Source organism: Neoarius graeffei, chromosome 1 (assembly GCF_027579695.1).
Source record: "Neoarius graeffei isolate fNeoGra1 chromosome 1, fNeoGra1.pri, whole genome shotgun sequence".
NCBI classification, from domain to species: Eukaryota; Metazoa; Chordata; class Actinopteri; order Siluriformes; family Ariidae; genus Neoarius; species Neoarius graeffei.
The window spans coordinates 4,859,247-4,878,574 of NC_083569.1; the positions used below are offsets into that span (position 1 = coordinate 4,859,247).

At 42.0% G+C, this 19,328-nt stretch overlaps 1 protein-coding gene across 1 annotated transcript; it reads left to right on the top strand.

The window, feature by feature from the left end:
- Window positions 1-7,459: 7,459 nt before the first annotated feature.
- Window positions 7,460-16,833, top strand: htr5ab (5-hydroxytryptamine (serotonin) receptor 5A, genome duplicate b). The gene is made up of 2 exons (XM_060921170.1): window positions 7,460-8,256; window positions 16,404-16,833. The coding sequence occupies exons 1-2, from the start codon at window positions 7,549-7,551 to the stop codon at window positions 16,734-16,736; spliced, it is 1,041 nt and encodes a 346-aa protein (XP_060777153.1). The 5' UTR covers window positions 7,460-7,548; the 3' UTR covers window positions 16,737-16,833.
- Window positions 16,834-19,328: the final 2,495 nt, after the last annotated feature.

Consider the following 19,328-nt stretch of genomic DNA (forward strand, 5'->3'; position numbering starts at 1 on the left):
GTCGCAAAGCAGCTTTACAGAATTTGATTGACTTAAAACATGAGCTAATTTTGTCCCTAATCTATCCCCAATGAGCAAGCCTGTGGCGACGGTAGCAAGGAAAAACTCCCTCAGACGACATGAGGAAGAAACCTCGAGAGGAACCAGACTCAAAAGGAAACCCATCCTCATTTGGACAACAACAGACAGCATGACTATAACATTAACAGCTTTAACATCAAGTCAGTTTTGCTGATGTTATAAACTCTTCATTGATGGAAACTTGAGTGCAAAACTGTTCATGACAACTGCAGTCCTAAAGTTAGCAAGTCAACTGTAGTCCTCAGCCATAAAAGCATTACTGTAAGAGTCCAGAGCGTCCTCCAGGTGTGACTTTCAACTGTCCTCATGGGGCCGTCCTCCACAAGAGCGATGCGATAAAACTCCAACCAGACGCAGGGCACCAGGATGGATCAAGCAGGTCCGAGGGGCAGAAGAGGTCAGCATCTTGATCCCAGGACCGACATGTAACTCAAAGGGACAGATTGGGGGGGGGGGAGAGAAAATACAGGTTGTTAGGTATGCCCTAAAAATGACACAAGTATTAAGGCTCACAGAGACGAGAGTCTTGACATCAGGCATAATACACAACAATGGCATGTTAATATGGTTAAAAAATATAATGACCTGCTCTGGCTGGATGCTTGATTGGGTGATGGGAGCACACTCCTCAGCAATGATGGGATGCAGATGGGACCCTTAGGGCTGGCCAAGACAATTCAGTTACATTTCACCAGGTCTGGGACTTGCTACAGAATGTCTGACGGCCGATTCCCTGCAGGCTACGATAGCCAGTCGAGGTCTCCACCCTCTCCACCAAAAGATTTCCTGTTGACTCCATGTAACTCAGAGGGACAGATTTTGGGGGGGGGGGGGTCAGAGTGAGAGAGGGAAAGAAAACACGGGTTGTTAGGTATGCCCAATGTCACCTGAATTTACAGATGTATACAGTACATCTGTAAATTATTTTCCTATATCCACACTTCCTCAAGGGTTTTATTTCAAATGAAATGATTTTTTTTATCCATTTAGAGTAACATTTAATTATGTCCAAAAAACAATTTAATTCCTGTTTTCACTTGCATTATAGCAGTAAACAGTCATTCTAATTTTTCCTCTCTCTCTCGAAGTTAATAAGACAAAAAACAAAACAAAACAAAAACCCACAAAAGCAGCTTGTCATGTTACGGAGAAACCACAAAACGTAAACTCCCCTGTCCTGAAGACATTTAATAAATAAATAAATAAATAAATAAATATCAAGTTATAGCTTCAGCTGCAGCTCTGATCCTGGAGATTCTGTGCATAAATGTTAAATAAATGACTCTTTGGAGAAAACATCACCATATCAGCAATCACACGTTATTTTTTATCCGTTCATATGGCGCATCCGCCATCCAAGTCCCTGTTACTATAGAAACCTGTGATTTGCGCCTGCGCTAGTGTATCAGCGGTTCTATTACCGTTGTTATAGAAAATGAATCCCTTGATTCGGACCAATCGGAACTGAGAACAGTCCGGGATTTGCGGTGTCTGCTTGAAACCTGCGTTGAAAAGGTCAATATATTTACAGTATTTACTCTGAGTTCGATGATTGTACGAGTTGTGTCATGTATGTGTAATGTCAGGCGTTGGAGGTGTTTCTGAAGAGCTGTGTGATGAGAACGGAGTCAGAAATAGCTGCATTTTCGCAGGTTTCCTTGTTACCACAGAATCAAGAGAAGCTTGGGTATGTCTATTAAAAAAAAAAAAAAAACTTTTTCTAAATCAATCATGAAAAGTGATGACGCCGGATTTACAAGTTTATCATCTGGCGTGAACAATCTTCCCGTGAGCAGCATTACTTTCGGGAAATAGGAGTGTCCATCTCTATCTCTGTCTAAAGCCCTAATATTTATCAGTTATTCCATGAAATCAAGTCGTACATGAGCTGATAGCCGACGAGTCTCGTAGCACCGAGCTGACTATAAGCCATGTACGACAAGATTGAGTGGAATAACTGTTTGATTCTATCTACATTCACTGGATTTTGAGCAGGCTTTCGTCTAAACGGGGGAACAGGGGCGCTGCGCCCTCTTATTCTCGGCGTGCGCCCCCTTACCGACTCCGTGAAAACATCCCAGCAACACTATGTGACAATGTGTCTGATCATCAAATACGTTATAATTGCTCCAAAAATATTCCAAACCATAGTAGATACACCGCCAGACAGTGAAAAACAATCCGAATTGGCGTTTTCCAGACTGAGGCGCCATGTTGTTTAGTTGTTTACTTGTCGCGGCTGCTCTCGCGAGATTTGACATGGGTTACATACAAGGTCAGCTGACTTGTAGAGCGAGATTTCTCAAGACTGAATGACCTTTCACCCACCGGCGCGGGAGATTTTGACAGAAGTAGTTCACGAGTTGTTTTTGTTGACACTTGGGCATTTAAAGATGTCATCCCGCGGCACGAAGCGGAAGAAAGCCAAAGACTGTCCGGGGCAGAAGAAGATTACTTCTTTCTTTTTCAATGTTGACAGACAATTTGTTACAATTTCCCTCTCAGATAGCCTCAGAATGTCCCATTGGAGCATTTTTCAAAGGCTTTGCACGGCGGGGGGGGACAACCGGCACCATCTCCCCCCCCGCTTCGTTCCCTCACCATGGTGAGCGCCCTCATACTAAATATTTCTAGAAAAAACCCTGTTGAGAAACAGAGCATTTTTATTTTTTGCAAATTCGATCAATCAAACTTTATGCAAAATGTCTGACAAAATCATTTACGCTTAGAATGTAAACAAACCAGTGAAATGACAGGAGCGATTTGTGAAAAATGTTATAATAATAACAATAATAATAATTCTTTAAAAATTTTTTAAAAGATGCGTTCTTACCACCAAACACTTTCATTCCATATTTGTTGCTTTTTTTTGGTATTTTTGGGGGTTTTGTTTTCGAGTCGAGTTTTTATTTCGTCCTCGGTTGGTTCAGCAACACGCTCCGCCATTTTGTTTTTTTGTACTCACGGTATATGAGCTGATTTCCTGCATTTGACATGCAGGAAATTGTTGATTGCTTTGCCACACCTGCAACCCTCTTTGGATTGAAAATCAATACCACGAAAACAGAACTTCAGTACCAACCCTCACCTGAGCCACAGCCAAGGTCAAACAATGTTGTTTTGGTCAATGAAATGCTTTTTAGGAGTTCTGAGAGTTTCATCTACTTAAGCAGGCAACACAAACTCCTCAGACTTGGAGATAGACCGCCAGATTCAAGCTGCCACCAAAGCCTCCGATGCATTACAAAAGCAACTATGGTCTCGCCATGACATCAAGAGAACCACCAAGTTGAAAGTATACAACTTTGCAGTCTTACCGTGTCTGCTTTACGGCACCGAATGCATGAAACTCTACCGTAAACATTTCAAGAAACTGACCAGGCTACAACTCTGACACCTGCGTCATATCCTCAGAATAAGATGGCAAGACAAGGACTGCAATATAGAAGTCCTCAGGTGAGCCAGTACAGTAAGTGTGGAAGCCCTTATCACAGCCTCCCAACTTCATTGGATTGGACACATCTGGCACACACCTGACACGCGACTACCCAAAGCTGTTTTCTACGGACAGCTGAGCCAAGGAAAGGGGGACAAGGAAGGCAAAACCTGAGGTACAAAGACATCTTGAAGAGGAATATGCCGGAGTTATCGATTAGATGTGGGAAAGTAGCCTGGCAAGCCAGACTAAATGTGAATATTTAGTCTGGTCTCGGTCGTAGACATTTCCGAAGGGTGTGGGTAGGAACAACCCGTTGTCTTTCAAACTGTCTGTGCGTATAGGCCAACGCTCTGACCAATCAGCGCAACAGTGACTGTGACGTAGTCAGAGCGACAGAAAGCAGTGGGGGAGGGTAAACAAACAGCATGTGGAGAGGGACACCATTGGAGTGTCGAGTGTTTTGGTGAAGATTCAGCGATCATGGAGTTTGACTGTTTTTGTCGTTTGTGCCAAAAAGACATGAGAGTAGCCGGTGTACTACTTCCTGCTCATGTTTCAATGAAAACTCCAAGTCTAATTCTTCTAAAACTGATTCCAAAGCGGAGTCAAATGAGCGCTGTTCAATAGCTGTAGACATCTTTCCTGTTGTGCTTTCTCCAGCGTCGTGCAGCCTTGTCATCACTCCTGCAAAAGCCCACCCAAAGAATCCAAACAAAAGCCTTGCGTTGTGATTGGTGGGCACGATTTGATGCCCAGGGTGTGTTGTTGATATGGTCTGAGGCTAGACCCACTCATAGGCAAAAATATTTTTGGCCGCTAGGCGGGTGGGTCTAGTTTACTAGGCTAGTGGGAAAGGGATGCCCCGGATAGAGCAACATGGCGAAGGATAGTTAAAAGCTCAATGTCCACAATCGAGGACAAGCGTCAAAGGGAGTATACAAGGGCTCACGAAACCAGACATTCCATAGCAGTCCGACCATGCCACTGCTGCGGATGACTCTGTTGCTCTAGCATGGGCTTTGCGGCCCATCTGCGTTTCTGCGCATCCTAATGAAGCAGTCATCATCGCAAGCAATGGACAGCCGACGATATCCTAGTAGTAGAGTAGCTAATCAGAGTGCGCGATTGCTCATATCCTGTGGATAAATAAGGCACTGAACCTCAACCTGAACACTGCAATACGATGCACAAGAGCAACACAACACAATACAACACACCAAACACACCGGATGAATCAATTTGTGCCACAGCAAACATTCGAAGCCATTTCCCAGCAAAGTTCTCACTGTAATCCGTAGCAGCTCAATAATACACACAGCTCACGTTGTCAACTCATTGATCACAGGCTTTGCTCTGTTCTCTCCTGCTGCAGTAACTTCATTTACTTCAGAGAGCACCTGAACATCAATACAGGAACTCTCAGCTCTCTCTCTCTCTCTCTCAATCTCTGTTGTTCACTTGACTTGTATCTTTCCAACATTCTTCTCCATCCCCCGCTCAGCTCTTCATTCATCGCTATACAGTGTGCATTTCTGTAGCCGTGGTCTCAGTTATACACAGTCAGTGGGGTATTCAGAGTCAGGGAGTTCAAAGGTACTGACTGCAAAGTCATCTGAAATTTTCAAATAGGAAGGAAGCTTTTCATCGGGAGTGACAAAGTTGGACGGGATTAGAAATGAGTAGGTATATTAGAAGGACAGGGCACGTAGGACAGCTTGGAGACAAAGTGAGAGAAGCAAGATTGAGATGGTTTGGACATGTACAGAGGAGAGATCCAGGGTATATTGGGGGAAAGAATAGAATGCTGGAGATGGTGTTGCAGGAAAAGAGGAAGCCCAAAGATGAGCTTTATGGATGTGGTGAAGGAGGGCATGAGGACGGCTGGTGTGACCGAAGAAGATTCAGAGGACGTTATCCGGCCTAAAGAAGAAGTTGAGAAGAGGCGTGCAAACTTTTGCAACAAAGCAACATGCATCACAGTACTAGCCAAAATGTCCATTTGTCTTCACGCGTCTTCTTCACCGTCATCTGTCCGTGAACTCGGATAAACATCTGTTCACAGGGTGCCGTTTTCTTTTCTCTTGACCTCTAGGTGCCGCTTTGCTGGTTTCTGATGCACGAGCGATGGAGCGACGAGACTCCTTCCTTCAGTGGCTCGGCGTTATCGCGTGAGACGAGCTAGTGAGTCATCGTTCAGCAGGGGTGAAGATTCTATGCGTCCGAGATTATTCTCGCAATTCGGAGAATATTTGGAGAGAAAGAAAGAATCGGAGGATAATTGCTTGCAGGAGCACTGTTTGGAAAAATGTGGGAATGTTTTTCATTTTGTCCTCCTGCAGCTCTTTCCTTTGAACTTTCTGCCAATGACAGTATATTGGCTCATTTAATACATACTAAATGAAGCTATAAATCATCCCCTTTACTGAACATAATTTGATTTGACAGCTCGAGATCTTTTTCGCTGGTGTTGGACATAATTTTCAGCAAAGAGGGGACATCATTTGCTGCCGCAAGGACAGATTAGATCATAACTGGGCATGGTGTGTGCTTGTGTCAGCAAAACGCCAAGCAAAACGACTCAAGCTTGCGACAGGATGATTACACAGTGGAATAATGTAATAATTATCCTTCAGTGATCTCTTACGTAACACTTCAGAAAAACGATCCTGCCTCGTTCGTAATAAAAATTGACGTCTCCAGCAGAGGTCTGGTTTGAGCTCCATAAGTAGCATAGTGTGATGGCGTGAATCCTTTCCCACTCACACTTCTCTTAACTACAGCAGTCAATGCAGGCATGATGACGCTTGTTATTTCCACATCAACCTTGCAGGTCTGTCCGCAGATTTGAGATCAAGACAGACAGAAATGGGAAACGACAGCTGGCTTCTCGTCTCCATCTCCAAGCTTGGCTTTTTTTTTTTCTTCCACTCAGACATATCGTGGTGCTTTGCTCATCAAGAACTTGCTTTCCGAGCAGACAAAGATGTCAGAACACTGCAGGGTATTTTTGGCAAACGTTCAAGTCTGCAGCGCCTCCAGGCTCTGGGAGACGGTTGAAAATTTCATCAGGTCTTGCTGTCGAGAAATCGAGTGATTTATTCTTTTTTGTTATTCAGTTCTGTTTTCTTTTGTGTGTGTTTCAGGATGACCAGCAGCCCGTGTCTACGAAAGAACACGACCAAATCCAGAAGATCAAAACTTTAGACTTCTGCCATGGCTGAACATAATTTGATTGCTCTCTTTAATCAGCTGGAATTACGGCAGCGAGAAGTCATATGGAGTCATAAATCTCGCTGTCAAAAAGGAAGCACGATGCATTCACACCAATGGGTCCCATGCAACGACCGATCATGTGGCTAATCCGAGCAGAATTTCTAATGCTAGTTTATCTGGACATCATTTCTAATAATAATAATAATAAGGAGAATGAAACTCGTCAATAACATCTAATATCTAAGTAAAAGCAATATCTAATGCTAACATATCTTGTATTAAACCAGAACGCTAATTCTCCAAGTTCTACACTTCCAATAACTTTGTTTTCTGGAATTTTCCTTCAATCACTTCATCCACACTAATCTGTACACAGGTTGGCATGTTGGTGCCCAATTCTAAATTTTGAGAAAATCTTCAACCACTCATATGTGACCCAAACACCACCAAGTACTTGATGGACGTTCATGCTAATCCCATGCTAGTTAAACTTGGTGCCTAATTAGAGCCACATTTCAAACGCCAGTCTATCTTAGCATAATTTCAAACGTTAATCAGCTAATCCTTAAACTTTCCTGGGAAAAATGTCAAACCCTGATCTACTTTACTTGCGCATCCTGACCAGCAATCAAACCTGAATGTAGTTTGACAGTCATAATCCAGTGACACCTTAAAGAATATTTTGAACAATATTTCTAATGGTTGTTTTTTTTTCCCCAACCACAACCAGAGCAATGCTTAACCGAAACATCACCAAGAATTCCAGTGTCTTATTATCACTGTAATGCTAATCCGCTAATCTCTTGACTTTCAACATGCCTCATCTCAACGTCACTGCTCTTTTATCGAACTTGACCAACAGACTCGAATCTGGAAACCTGTATCGGCCATTCTCCGTGTTCAGCGTCCTCACACTCACACTTTTAGCCATGCTCGTGGTGGCTACCTTCATTTGGAACCTTCTCATTTTGGTGACCATTTTGAGAGTCCGAACTTTCCACCGTGTCCCTCACAACCTGGTGGCCTCCATGGCCATCTCAGATGTGATGGTGGCTGGACTGGTGATGCCACTGAGCCTCGTTCGAGAACTTTACGACCACCGATGGATCCTGGGAAAAGCCCTTTGCCAAGTTTGGATTTCTTGCGATGTTTTGTGCTGCACGGCCAGCATCTGGAATGTGACCGCCATTGCTCTTGATCGCTATTGGTCCATCACGCGTCACCTCGAATATACACTCAAGACAAGGAAAAGGATCTCCAATGTGATGATTGGACTCACATGGCTGCTCTCGTCCGTGATATCCCTGTCGCCACTCTTCGGTTGGGGCGAGACGTATTCCGAGGAGGATCTAGCGTGTCAAGTGAGCCAGGAACCGTCGTACACAGTGTTCTCCACCTTCGGTGCTTTTTATTTGCCCCTCTGCGTTGTGCTGTTTGTGTACTGGAAGATCTACAAGGCTGCCAAGTTTCGCATCGGATCACGCAAGACCAATACCATCATGCCCATGGCAGAGATTATTGAGGTAAGAAGAAAGCGAGAGTGCATTTTAGATCTGTACTAAATGTGCTACATACACAGCTTTATTTATATTTATATTTGATACATTTTCGAACCAATTGTCATGAGAACAAAATTAATAACCCCCCGAACATTGTAGGAATTTAATGATTACATCGGAATGTACTGTAAATGCAAAAAAAATTAACTGAAATAATTGGCGTTCAAAACTCAGGATCACAATTAGCCTCGGGATAAGGTAGTGCTTGAAATTTATCCACAACACACACACACACACACACACACACACACACACACACACACACACACACTTTCTCTCCCCTAATAGGATTTCTCATTTTACATTCAAGAAAACCACAGTCCCTCATAAAAGGATAGAATTAGCATTTAGTTTGTACCTTGTGTTCTTTATTCGAATTTAGGGCTCAACACACACACACACACACACACACACACACACACACACACACACACACACACAAAAGCTCCTAATTGAGATTCTCTGGTGAATATCAGCAGTAAAGCATATGTGTGGAAAAAAAAAGGAAATGTCCTCAATGTCCCTGTCACTCGAAAGGTAGCTGATTGCTCAAGGCGTGCTGGAGCTACAGTACAAGACGAGATTAGCTTACATGTAGAAACAATAAAGCTCTTTCTGAAATAATTTTTGGAATGAACTTAATTCAAATGACGTTTATACAGTGTCTTGCAAAATTATTCATCCCCCCTGGTGTTTGTCCTGTTTTGTCGCATTACAAGCTGGAATTAAAATGGATTTTTGGAGGGTTAGCACCATTTGATTTACACAACATGTCTACAACTTTAAAGGGGCAAACTGTTGTTTTATTGTGACACAAACAATAATCAAGATGAAAAAAACAGAAACCTGGAGTGTGCATAAGTATTCACCCCCTTTCATATGAAACCCCTAAATAAGAGCTGGTCCAACCAATTCACTTCATAAGTCACTTCATTAGTTGATTAAGATCCACCTGTGTGCAATCAAAGTGTCACATGATCTGTCACATGATGTTTGTATAAATCAACCTGTTCTGGAAGGACCCTGACTCTGCAACACTACTAAGCAAGCAACATGAGAACCAAGGAGCCTCCAAACAGGTCAGAGACAAAGTTATGGAGAAGTATAGATCAGGGTTGGGTTATAAAAAATATCCCACACTTTGAATATCCAACGGAGCTCCATTAAATCCATTATAGCAAAATGGAAAGAATATGGCACCACTACAAACCTGACAAGAGAAGGCCCCGCCCAGCAAAACTCACAGACCGGGCAAGGAGGGCATTAATCAGAGATGCAACAAAGACACCAAAGACAACACTGAAGGAGCTGCAAAGATCCACAGCGGAGATGGGAGTATCTGTCCATAGGACCACTTTAAGCCGTACACTCCACAGAGTGGGCGGGGCTTTATGGAAGAGTGGCCAGAAAAAAAGTCATTGCTTTAGAAAACACATTTGGAGTTTGCCCAACAGCATGTGGCAGACTCCCCAAACACATGGAAGAAGATTCTCTGGTCAAATGAGACTAAAATTGATCTTTCTGGCCATCATGGGAAACGCCATGTGTGGCACAAACCCAACACCCTGAGAACACCATTCCTACAGTGAAGCATGGTGGTGGCAGCATCATGCTGTGGGGACATTTTTCATCTGCAGGGACAGGAAAGCTGGTCAGGACTGAAGGAAAGATGGATGGCACTAAACACAGGGTAATTCTGGAGGAAAACCTGTTTGAGTCGGCCAGAGGTTTGAGACTGGGATGAAAGTTCATGGTCCAGCAGGACAATGACCGTAAACATATTGCTAAAGTGACACTGGAGTGGTTTAAAGGGAAACATTTAAATGTCTTGGAATGGCCTAATCAAAGCCCAGACCTCAATCCAATTGAGAATCTGTGGCATAACTTGAAGATTGCTGTAAACCAACACAACCCATCTAACTTGAAGGAGTTGGAGCAGTTTTGCCTTGAGGAATGGGCAAAAATCCCAGTGGCTAGATGTGCTAAGCTAATAGAGACATACCCCAAGAGACTTGCAGCTGGAATTGCAACAAAAGGTGGCTCTACAAAGCTAACCCTAACCTATGCACACTCCAGAATTCTGTTTTTTCATCTTATTTATTGTTTGTGTCAAAATAAAACAACAACTTTCACCTTTAAAGTGGTCGGCATGTTGTATAAATCAAAGGGTGCTAACCCTCCAAAAATCCATTTTAATTCCAGCTTGTAATGCGACAAAACAGGACAAACACCAAGGGGGATGAATACTTTTTCAAGACCCTGTACAGTATGTGTGGCTTTTTACATGCAGCTTGCTTTTCAAAGGTCACTTACAGTAAAATATACTGGGACACACACACAGAGTTACCGTATAATTAGAGCATCGATTTTACAGTGTCACTTTGCACTCTGGGCGGCACGGTGGTGTAGTGGTTAGCGCTGTCGCCTCACAGCAAGAAGGTCCGGGTTCGAGCCCCGTGGCCGGCGAGGGCCTTTCTGTGTGGAGTTTGCATGTTCTCCCCGTGTCCGCGTGGGTTTCCTCCGGGTGCTCCGGTTTCCCCCACAGTCCAAAGACATGCAGGTTAGGTTAACTGGTGACTCTAAATTGACCGTAGGTGTGAATGTGAGTGTGAATGGTTGTCAGTGTCTATGTGTCAGCCCTGTGATGACCTGGCGACTTGTCCAGGGTGTACCCCGCCTTTCGCCCGTAGTCAGCTGGGATAGGCTCCAGCTTGCCTGCGACCCTGTAGAACAGGATAACGTGGCTAGAGATAATGAGATGAGATGAGACTTTGCACTCTGTTACAAATAGTGACTCTCATTTAATTTGATGATTGGGCAGCATAAGGAGTGACACACACACAACCAGTTTGGTAATGCTGTAAGTACGTAATAAAACTCTGTGTCAGCTGTTGTTCTACTCTTTAACAGCATGTCCTAATAAGTGTTTTATTCATTTTGCACCACACCAATTTAACAACGATTACAATTTTTTGTTTATGATTTACGTCATACTTTTTATCCATTTGTAGCTACATTTAGTGCTGTAGATAACCAGTGTTTTCATTCTCACTTACGTAGTCATCGTGTGACAGGAAACCGCGTAGCGATATCGGAAAAGCGGTTAATCCGTTTACGCGGAACTTCCGCCAAACAAGTTGCCGTGTATGAGCTGTTACTATAGAAACGGTAGCACATTAGCACAGACCCGTGAGCTAATAATTAAAGAGTACAATTTCTTGTAAGAAAGTGTCGCGCTGTTTAAAAGTCTGGCCTCGCTGCTGCGTCACGTCTGTGTTGATGCTAGCGAGGCGGATCTGGGAGATTTTTCCTCGTGGTACTTGACTGCCTGCTGAACGGGGAAAAAAAGATGCCAATTATTCTCAGCAGGAGGGCTTCACCGGAGTCCAAAAAAATTTATTTATCATGTATATATGAGGATAATTTTGCCATCACGCAGGTCTCAGCATCGTAGCGATAGCATGTCGCGTCCTCTGCAGCTGATTTTTTGTGAAAATAACGAGGCAGCGGTGTTAAAGCGACTCCACGCAGAGAAAATGTGCACATTGAAGCTGAGTGATGGAGGAAAAAAAGCATCTCTGCGGCGTTCCGAGTGTTTCCTTCCTGAATAAACAATTCAGGACGTTTATACAACAACTTGACTACAGTCTGCACTGAAGGAACTTGTTGCTCTTGTTGTTCGTCTCTCTATCGATCCATCTTTCTTTCTGTCTCTTAGTCCCTCTCAGCCCCTCTGTCGTTCGTTCTCCAACACTGATTTGACCGTGTTCTGGCTCCCTGTTGAACTTTTGGTTCTTCCTTTCTCTATCACTCCATCATTCCATTCAGAGCATGACAGCCTGCCTCGTTCACTCCTCCCATCCTTCGCTCTCATTCCTTCTCTTGGTTTGTCATCCCTTTTTCGTTCTTTATCTATCCATCCTTTTCTTTCTCCCTCTCCTTTCCTCTGTTTCCTTCTCACTCTTTTGACATCGTCACTTTCTTTCCTTGTCTCTTGTCCTGTCCATTCCTCTTTCTTTCTTTCTTTCTTTCTTTCTTTCTTTCTTTCTTTCTTTCTTTCTTTCTTTCTTTCTATTCCATAAAAGTTCCTCTCGTGCTTTGTTTCTCCCTGCCCATTCTCCTGTCTCCTTCTCTTTCTCAGTCTGTCCATCTCTTTGTCTCTATCTTGCTGTCTTTTTCTTTCTTGCTTGCTTGCTTTTCTTTCTCTTCCCCTCTCCATCCCACTTTCCTCTCTTTCTCACTCTATATCCCACTTTCTTTTTCATTCTTTTCCTGTCCATTCTTTTCCTTCTTTGTATTTCTCCCTGCCGATCACTCTCTTTTTACCCATCCATCCACTTCTTTCTTTCTTTCTTTCTTTCTTTCTTTCTTTCTTTCTTTCTTTTTCTTTCTTGTCCATCCCCTTCTTTCCATTTCTTTCCCCTCTCTCCCCCCTCTCTCCATCACTTTCTTTCCTGTCTCTTGTCCTGTCCAATCTTTCTTTCTTTCCTTCCTTCCATGTCCATACCTTTCATTCCATTTCTTTCCTCTCTCTTTCTCACCATCATTACTTCCTTTTTTTGTCTCTTGTTGTGTCCAATCTTTCTTTCTCTTCCTCTGTCCATCCCACTTTCCTCTCTTTCTCACTGTATACCCCTCTTTCTTTTTTATTCTTTTCCTGTCCATTCTTTTCCTTATTTGTATTTCTCCCTGCCGATCACTCTGTCTGTCTTTTTATCCATCCACCCTTTTCTTTCTTTCTTTCTTTCTTTCTTTCTTTCTTTCTTTCTTTCTTTCTTTCTTTCTATGTCCATCCTTTTCATTCCATTTCTTTCCTCTCTTTCTCTCCATCACTTTCTTTCCTTGTCTCTTGTCCTGTCCAATCTTTCTTTCTTTTCCTTTAAAGTTCCTCTTATTTTTTGTTTCTCCCTGCCCTTTCTGCTGTTTCCTTCTTTTTCTTCGTCTGTCAATCTCTTTCTGTCTCTTGCTCCTTTACCACCCCATGTCTTTCTTTCTTTCTTTCTTTCTTTCTTTCTTTCTTTCTTTCTTTCTTTCTTTCTTTCTCTCCATCCCTTTCTTTCCTCTCTCTCCATCACTTTCTTTCCTGTCTCTTGTCCTGTCTAAACTTTTTCTTTCTCTTCCTCTGTTCATCCCATTTTCCTCTCTTTCTCACTGTATACCCCTCTTTCTTTTTCATTCTTTTCCTGTCCATTCTTTTCCTTCTTTGCATTTCTCCCTGCCAATCAATCTGTCTTTTTATCCATCCACCCTTCTTTCTTTCTTTCTTTCTTTCTTTCTTTCTTTCTTTCTTTCTTTCTTTCTTTCCATGTCCATCCTTTTCATTCCATTTCTTTCCTCTTTCTCTCCATCATCACTTTCTTTCCTTGTCTCTTGTCCTGTCCAATCTTTCTTTCTTTTCCTTTAAAGTTCCTCCTATTTTTTGTTTCTCTCTGCCCTTTCTACTGTTTCCTTCTCTTTCTCAATCTGTCCATCCCTTTCTGTCTCTGTCTCTCGCTCCTTTTGTCTTTCCTTTACCACCCCATGACTTTCTTTCTTTCTTTCTTCATCCACTTTTTTCTCTCACTGTATACCCCCTTTCTTTTTCATTCTATTCCTGTCCATTCTTCTCCTTCTTTGTATTTCTCCTTGCCTATCACTATATTTCTTTCTCCATCCACCCTTTTCTTTCTTACCGCTCTCTCTCTCTCTCTCTCTCTCAGAATGTATTTCAGCTACTATTTCATTCGTCTCTCACACATATAATTACACACACATATCTTGCTGACCGACAAATTCTCACATGTTCTCAACCAGCTTCCTCAATTTCTCTCATGTGTCCCTTAATGTCTAAGTTTAATGAATAAAACAATTGTCAAGTCTTTCTACTGGGTCCAAGATAAATAAAATGTTCTTTCTAGCTTCTCTGTACCACAATAATGACATATTCCTTCTGATTTAGGGATCTAGTTCCTCTTGTCATCTCTCTCCCTCTATTCACTCTGCCTGATTTCTTTTCTTATGCTTTTTCATTTTCCTTTTATTCCACCACAATACTAATCTCCTTCTCTTGAGTAATACAGGCAGGGATGAGGTGTGTAATGAGCTTTTATTTTAAAAAATGAATGCACCAGTTCTTCTTTTAGAATATAATCAGATGAGACAAAGGCTACACACACACACAAACAATTTAGCCGTATTGCATAAAGACAGGTGTGTGTGTGTGTGTGTGTGTGTGTGTGTGTGAGAGAGAGTTAAAAAACAACTTCATCTCAGAAGAAATCCTTACCTTTACAATTAAGGCAAGACTTCAATGCCTCCCAACAAGATATAACCTGGCAACATGGTATCCTTCCAAATATACCCCCAATTGCATACTGCACATAAATGATCAAGAAAATGAAACAGTAGCCCACATATTAACCGGATGTAATTACTACAAGGGACAGTATGTAGCCAGGCATGACCGTCTAGTCAGTTTGGTTGCAAATGATTTAAAAAATATAAATCAAGGAAATGATTGTAATGTTTTTCTACACAGTACTGTAAAAACAAACTGGTTTAATCAAAACACAGATAATGACTATTTCAAAAACATTCCAAATACCCCAGATATTGTGATTGTAAACAAATTAGAGAACTCTGTGCTTATTACAGAAGTGGGGTGCTGCTTTGATTCCTACATGGACACTTGCTATTATTCCAAGCTACTAAAATACCAACCATTACAGGAACGCATCCTCCAGCTGGGATATGAATGCAAGTTAATAGTATTGGTTTTTGGGAGCTTAGGTCATATACATAAGAATGTTGTTAGAGGATTGCAGATAGGGGGACTGCAAAAGGGGGGCGCAAAAGTATTGGCAAAATATTGTTCTGTTTCAGCTATCATTAGTAGCATGCAAATATGGAAACGAAGATGTTTTGTTTATCCTTGAAAGTCGATTGATTTATTAACGACAATATTAGTATAAGTGTGTAAGCCATTAAGATCTGTCAGCCGGTCAATAACCTCTTCCAAGTTATTTGGATCTTGTATTCTTTGTTTTTCTCTTGGGTCCAAATAAAAATAATCAATGTGTGTGTGTGAGAGAGAGAGAGATTAAAGATCTTGTAAATCATGTTGTCAGTGATTTGGTTCTTTTTGTCATTTTCACTTTTACACTGAAAAAAAAATGTGAGGGGAGCAGATCTGAGAAGTCAAATGTATTTTGTACAAGCAGACATGCCAGGAAAAAGTGATAAAGTTGTATGATCCACTCACACTTTAATGATTTCAAGATCAGCAGAAGATATGGAGCTGGGTTAGAAAATTCACTCATTCATTCATTTTATCCTACTCAGGATTGTACACTATTTGTGAACACCAGTTTGTTGGAGGAATTTGGAATTGGCATTACCTACCGTAAATACTATCTGCTCCTAGAGAAGCCCATGGTTTGATGGCTTGGGGGGGCAATACTTTGTGTAGACCAACAAACGGACTGCAGTCAGTAATTATACACTCCTTTTGGCCAGGTTAAAATACAAAACTATGAACAAACTAATGACTAAAACCTCCTGTTAGTCACTACTACCTCAGGTTCTGTAGTTCAGTAAATTCTGTACTGGTTAAAGATGCAAATTCCACATTGAGGAATGACGCTGCTGTCATGTATATCTTTCTTTGATTGGCTCATTATTAAATAAGCTAGCTACTGTTACTGTGAGGAGTATATCAGCTAGTCTGTAAACAGCTACATAAAATAATGCAATTAATAAAGCTAAATTTATTTACAGTTAAATTGCTAACTAGCTAGACTTCTTTCTTCATGATTTTTCAGATGCTTATTTCTTGCTTACTGCCTTTCTTTCATTCTTTGTTTGCTTTTCTTTCTTTTTCACACTGAAGGTGCAAACACTTTAGGGTTCAGTTCAATTGGACTCAGAACTGTATATGTAAAAGAAGCTGTAAGGACAGGTTCCTTCTTGTGGAAGGCAATCCTCTAATTGTGGTCACCAAACAAGAGTTCTGTGAAAGTTTGAAAAACATGGAGGACAGAACCATGATGTAGAGAGTAGAATGTTCTGATGATATCAGGTAAATCATAATAAACTGTACAGTGAATCTAACCTTACTGTGTCTTGGTCCTCAGGTGAAGGAAGCTGTGGAACAGCCTCAGATGGCATTCAGCGTCCGTCATGCGGCCGTGTCGTTCCAGCCCGAGGGTGAGACATGGCGTGAGCAGAAGGAACGCCGTGCTGCGCTGATGGTGGGAATCTTGATCGGCGTCTTCGTGCTCTGTTGGATCCCATTCTTCCTGGCTGAGCTCATCATCCCACTGTGCTCCTGCGACATCCCACCAGTCTGGAAGAGTGTCTTCCTTTGGCTCGGATACTCCAACTCGTTCTTCAACCCACTCATCTACACAGCCTTCAACAAGAACTACAACAGCGCCTTCAGGAACCTCTTCAGCAGGCAGCGCTGACAAATAACCTACAAGTGCCAGTCAGCATCATGCTAAATGACAACATTACTTGGATAAATAACACCACTTCGTAAAGTTCATCTCCATAGCCAAGAACTACAACTGCACTGCTTTGCTAAGGAATATTATTCGTACGTTAAGACGAACTACAACAGCACCTCCTAAACAGGAATCTCCTTCCTGACAAATATAACCTTAAATTAGCATCATGCTAATTTACATGAACGAAGTCTTCAGACTGATTGCTAAATAACACTATGTGTACATCTTCATCGACTCAACCACAACGATGCCCGAAGAAACTTCTTCAGCTGGAAGTGAATTACAACTAATTGGCATCATGCGAACTGTACAAATTATAAAATCATTATACATGGCATTTGTTGGATAAATAACGCTAATTAATCTTCCTGAAACTTTTTCTATACAACCAAGAACTAAACAGCACCTTCAGGGACCTCTTTAGTAGGTGGAAAAGCAACAGAAGCTAAGAACTAGCAATCTGCATCATGCTAATTACCAGAGCATGATACTTTTTGTACATTAACAAGAAAAACTGCGCCTTTAAGAATCTCTGACAACAAATGGATTATGTGTTGAAAGCATCAGACACACATTTGTTTCGCTAAATTATACCATATGTGCATCATGCTAACTGATAGCTGAATAATGTTACGATATGCATAGAGAACGTTTGACAATATCATTCATTGACACAGAAACTTCAGGAACCTTTTTGCGAACTAAGACTAACGAATATCCATCAGTGAGCATCATGCTAATTTACATTACAACATTGTTTTGCTAAGTAATATCATCTGTATAAAAATAAAGTTTGATAAATTAGCTCATGTCCATAGCAATGAATGAAAAAAAAATGCACCTTGAGGAACATGAAGGTGAGTAAAGCCTAGGTCACAACTGGACGTACGATTTTTTGGCCGTGCGATTTTTGGCGTTTCCCAAATCGCTGTTTTTTTTTTGTTCATGGAGAAAGACGCATGTTGGCCGTAAGTTTGTCTTGCAACCTGAAAAAAAAACATAAGCGCCCGTAGAGTTTGTTTGACATGACAAAGAACCTCTGCGACCAGTCTACGGCTCGAAAATCAGCACGTCACATGCGCGCCCTCCGTGCGTTTCTTGCGTTTTTTGCACGTAGACCAGCCGTAGGAGCACGTACGGCTGGTTGTGACCGAGGCTTAAGGGAACAGTATGAACAGCAGGTAGCACAATGCTAATTGAAAGCATTGACATTTTGAAGAACTGAGATACGTGGACTTCAAGAAGTGTTCAAGGAACCCAGATAGCATGAACAAACAGCACGAGCTGGACAAGCTAATGTGCAACTTGTTTGCTAATCTCATCTCATCTTATTATCTCTAGCCACTTTATCCTGTTCTACAGGGTCGCAGGCAAGCTGGAGCCTATCCCAGCTGACTATGGGCGAAAGGCGGGGTACACCCTGGACAAGTCGCCAGGTCATCACAGGGCTGACACATAGACACAGACAACCATTCACACTCACATTCACACCTACGGTCAATTTAGAGTCACCAGTTAACCTAACCTGCATGTCTTTGGACTGTGGAGGAAACCGGAGCACCCGGAGGAAACCCACGCGGACACGGGGAGAACATGCAAACTCCGCACAGAAAGGCCCTCGCCGGCCACAGGGCTCGAACCCGGACCTTCTTGCTGTGAGGTGACAGCGCTAACCACATACAGTACATGTCAACCTTTATGGAATGTCCGTATTTTATACGGATTTGATTCAATAAACATAGTATACGGGCATATAAATAAAGTTCAATATTTATTTAGAGCTATAATCAATTCCCACGATGATAAAAGAGCGCATAACATTTACAAATGTACTGTACACCACAGACAGCCAGTAAAGAGTCTTATGAAATCGCACGTTTTGTGGTAGCGAGACTTCATTCCACTTTTGATCATGCGTACACCGCATTGCGAGAATCCTGCCAACCGTGAAGTCATAGACATATAAACATAGACGCCGCCTTCTGCGTAGAATCATACGTCATCCTCGCCGCCATATTGGATGTGGCAAAGTGGAGATTCTTCAACCGTCTCTGGTATAGCGTCTAGACAGTAGCCGAGAATAAAGATGCCTCATTCATGTGCTGCGTTTAACTGTACCAACAGGTTTACCGTCCAAACGAGATCACATGGGATTACTTTTCACAGGTGAGACTGGAAAAATACTTTTCATTGTATTTGGTCATTATAACGTAATTTTACGAACAGATTTTCCTGACTTTGTGGCTAATATGAAGTCTCGCGCATAATAGCCGCTCGGTGAAACCTGTCTCCAAACAACGAAGTATTTCCTTCGTAACTACGCTGATAACACTTTGTGTTTTTGTCAAACATTGGAGCTTTGTATTCATTCTGAAGGTTTATTGTTATTAATATTGAATAAAAAGTAACTGGGATATATCATTGTTAATTATCATTCAAATTTTAGGTAAATTATTTTAATTTGCATCTTATACGGATTTTATAAGGGAAATACGGATTTTGGAGGTTGGTTATACAGGTTTGATTGACCAAAGGTTGATATGTATGTAA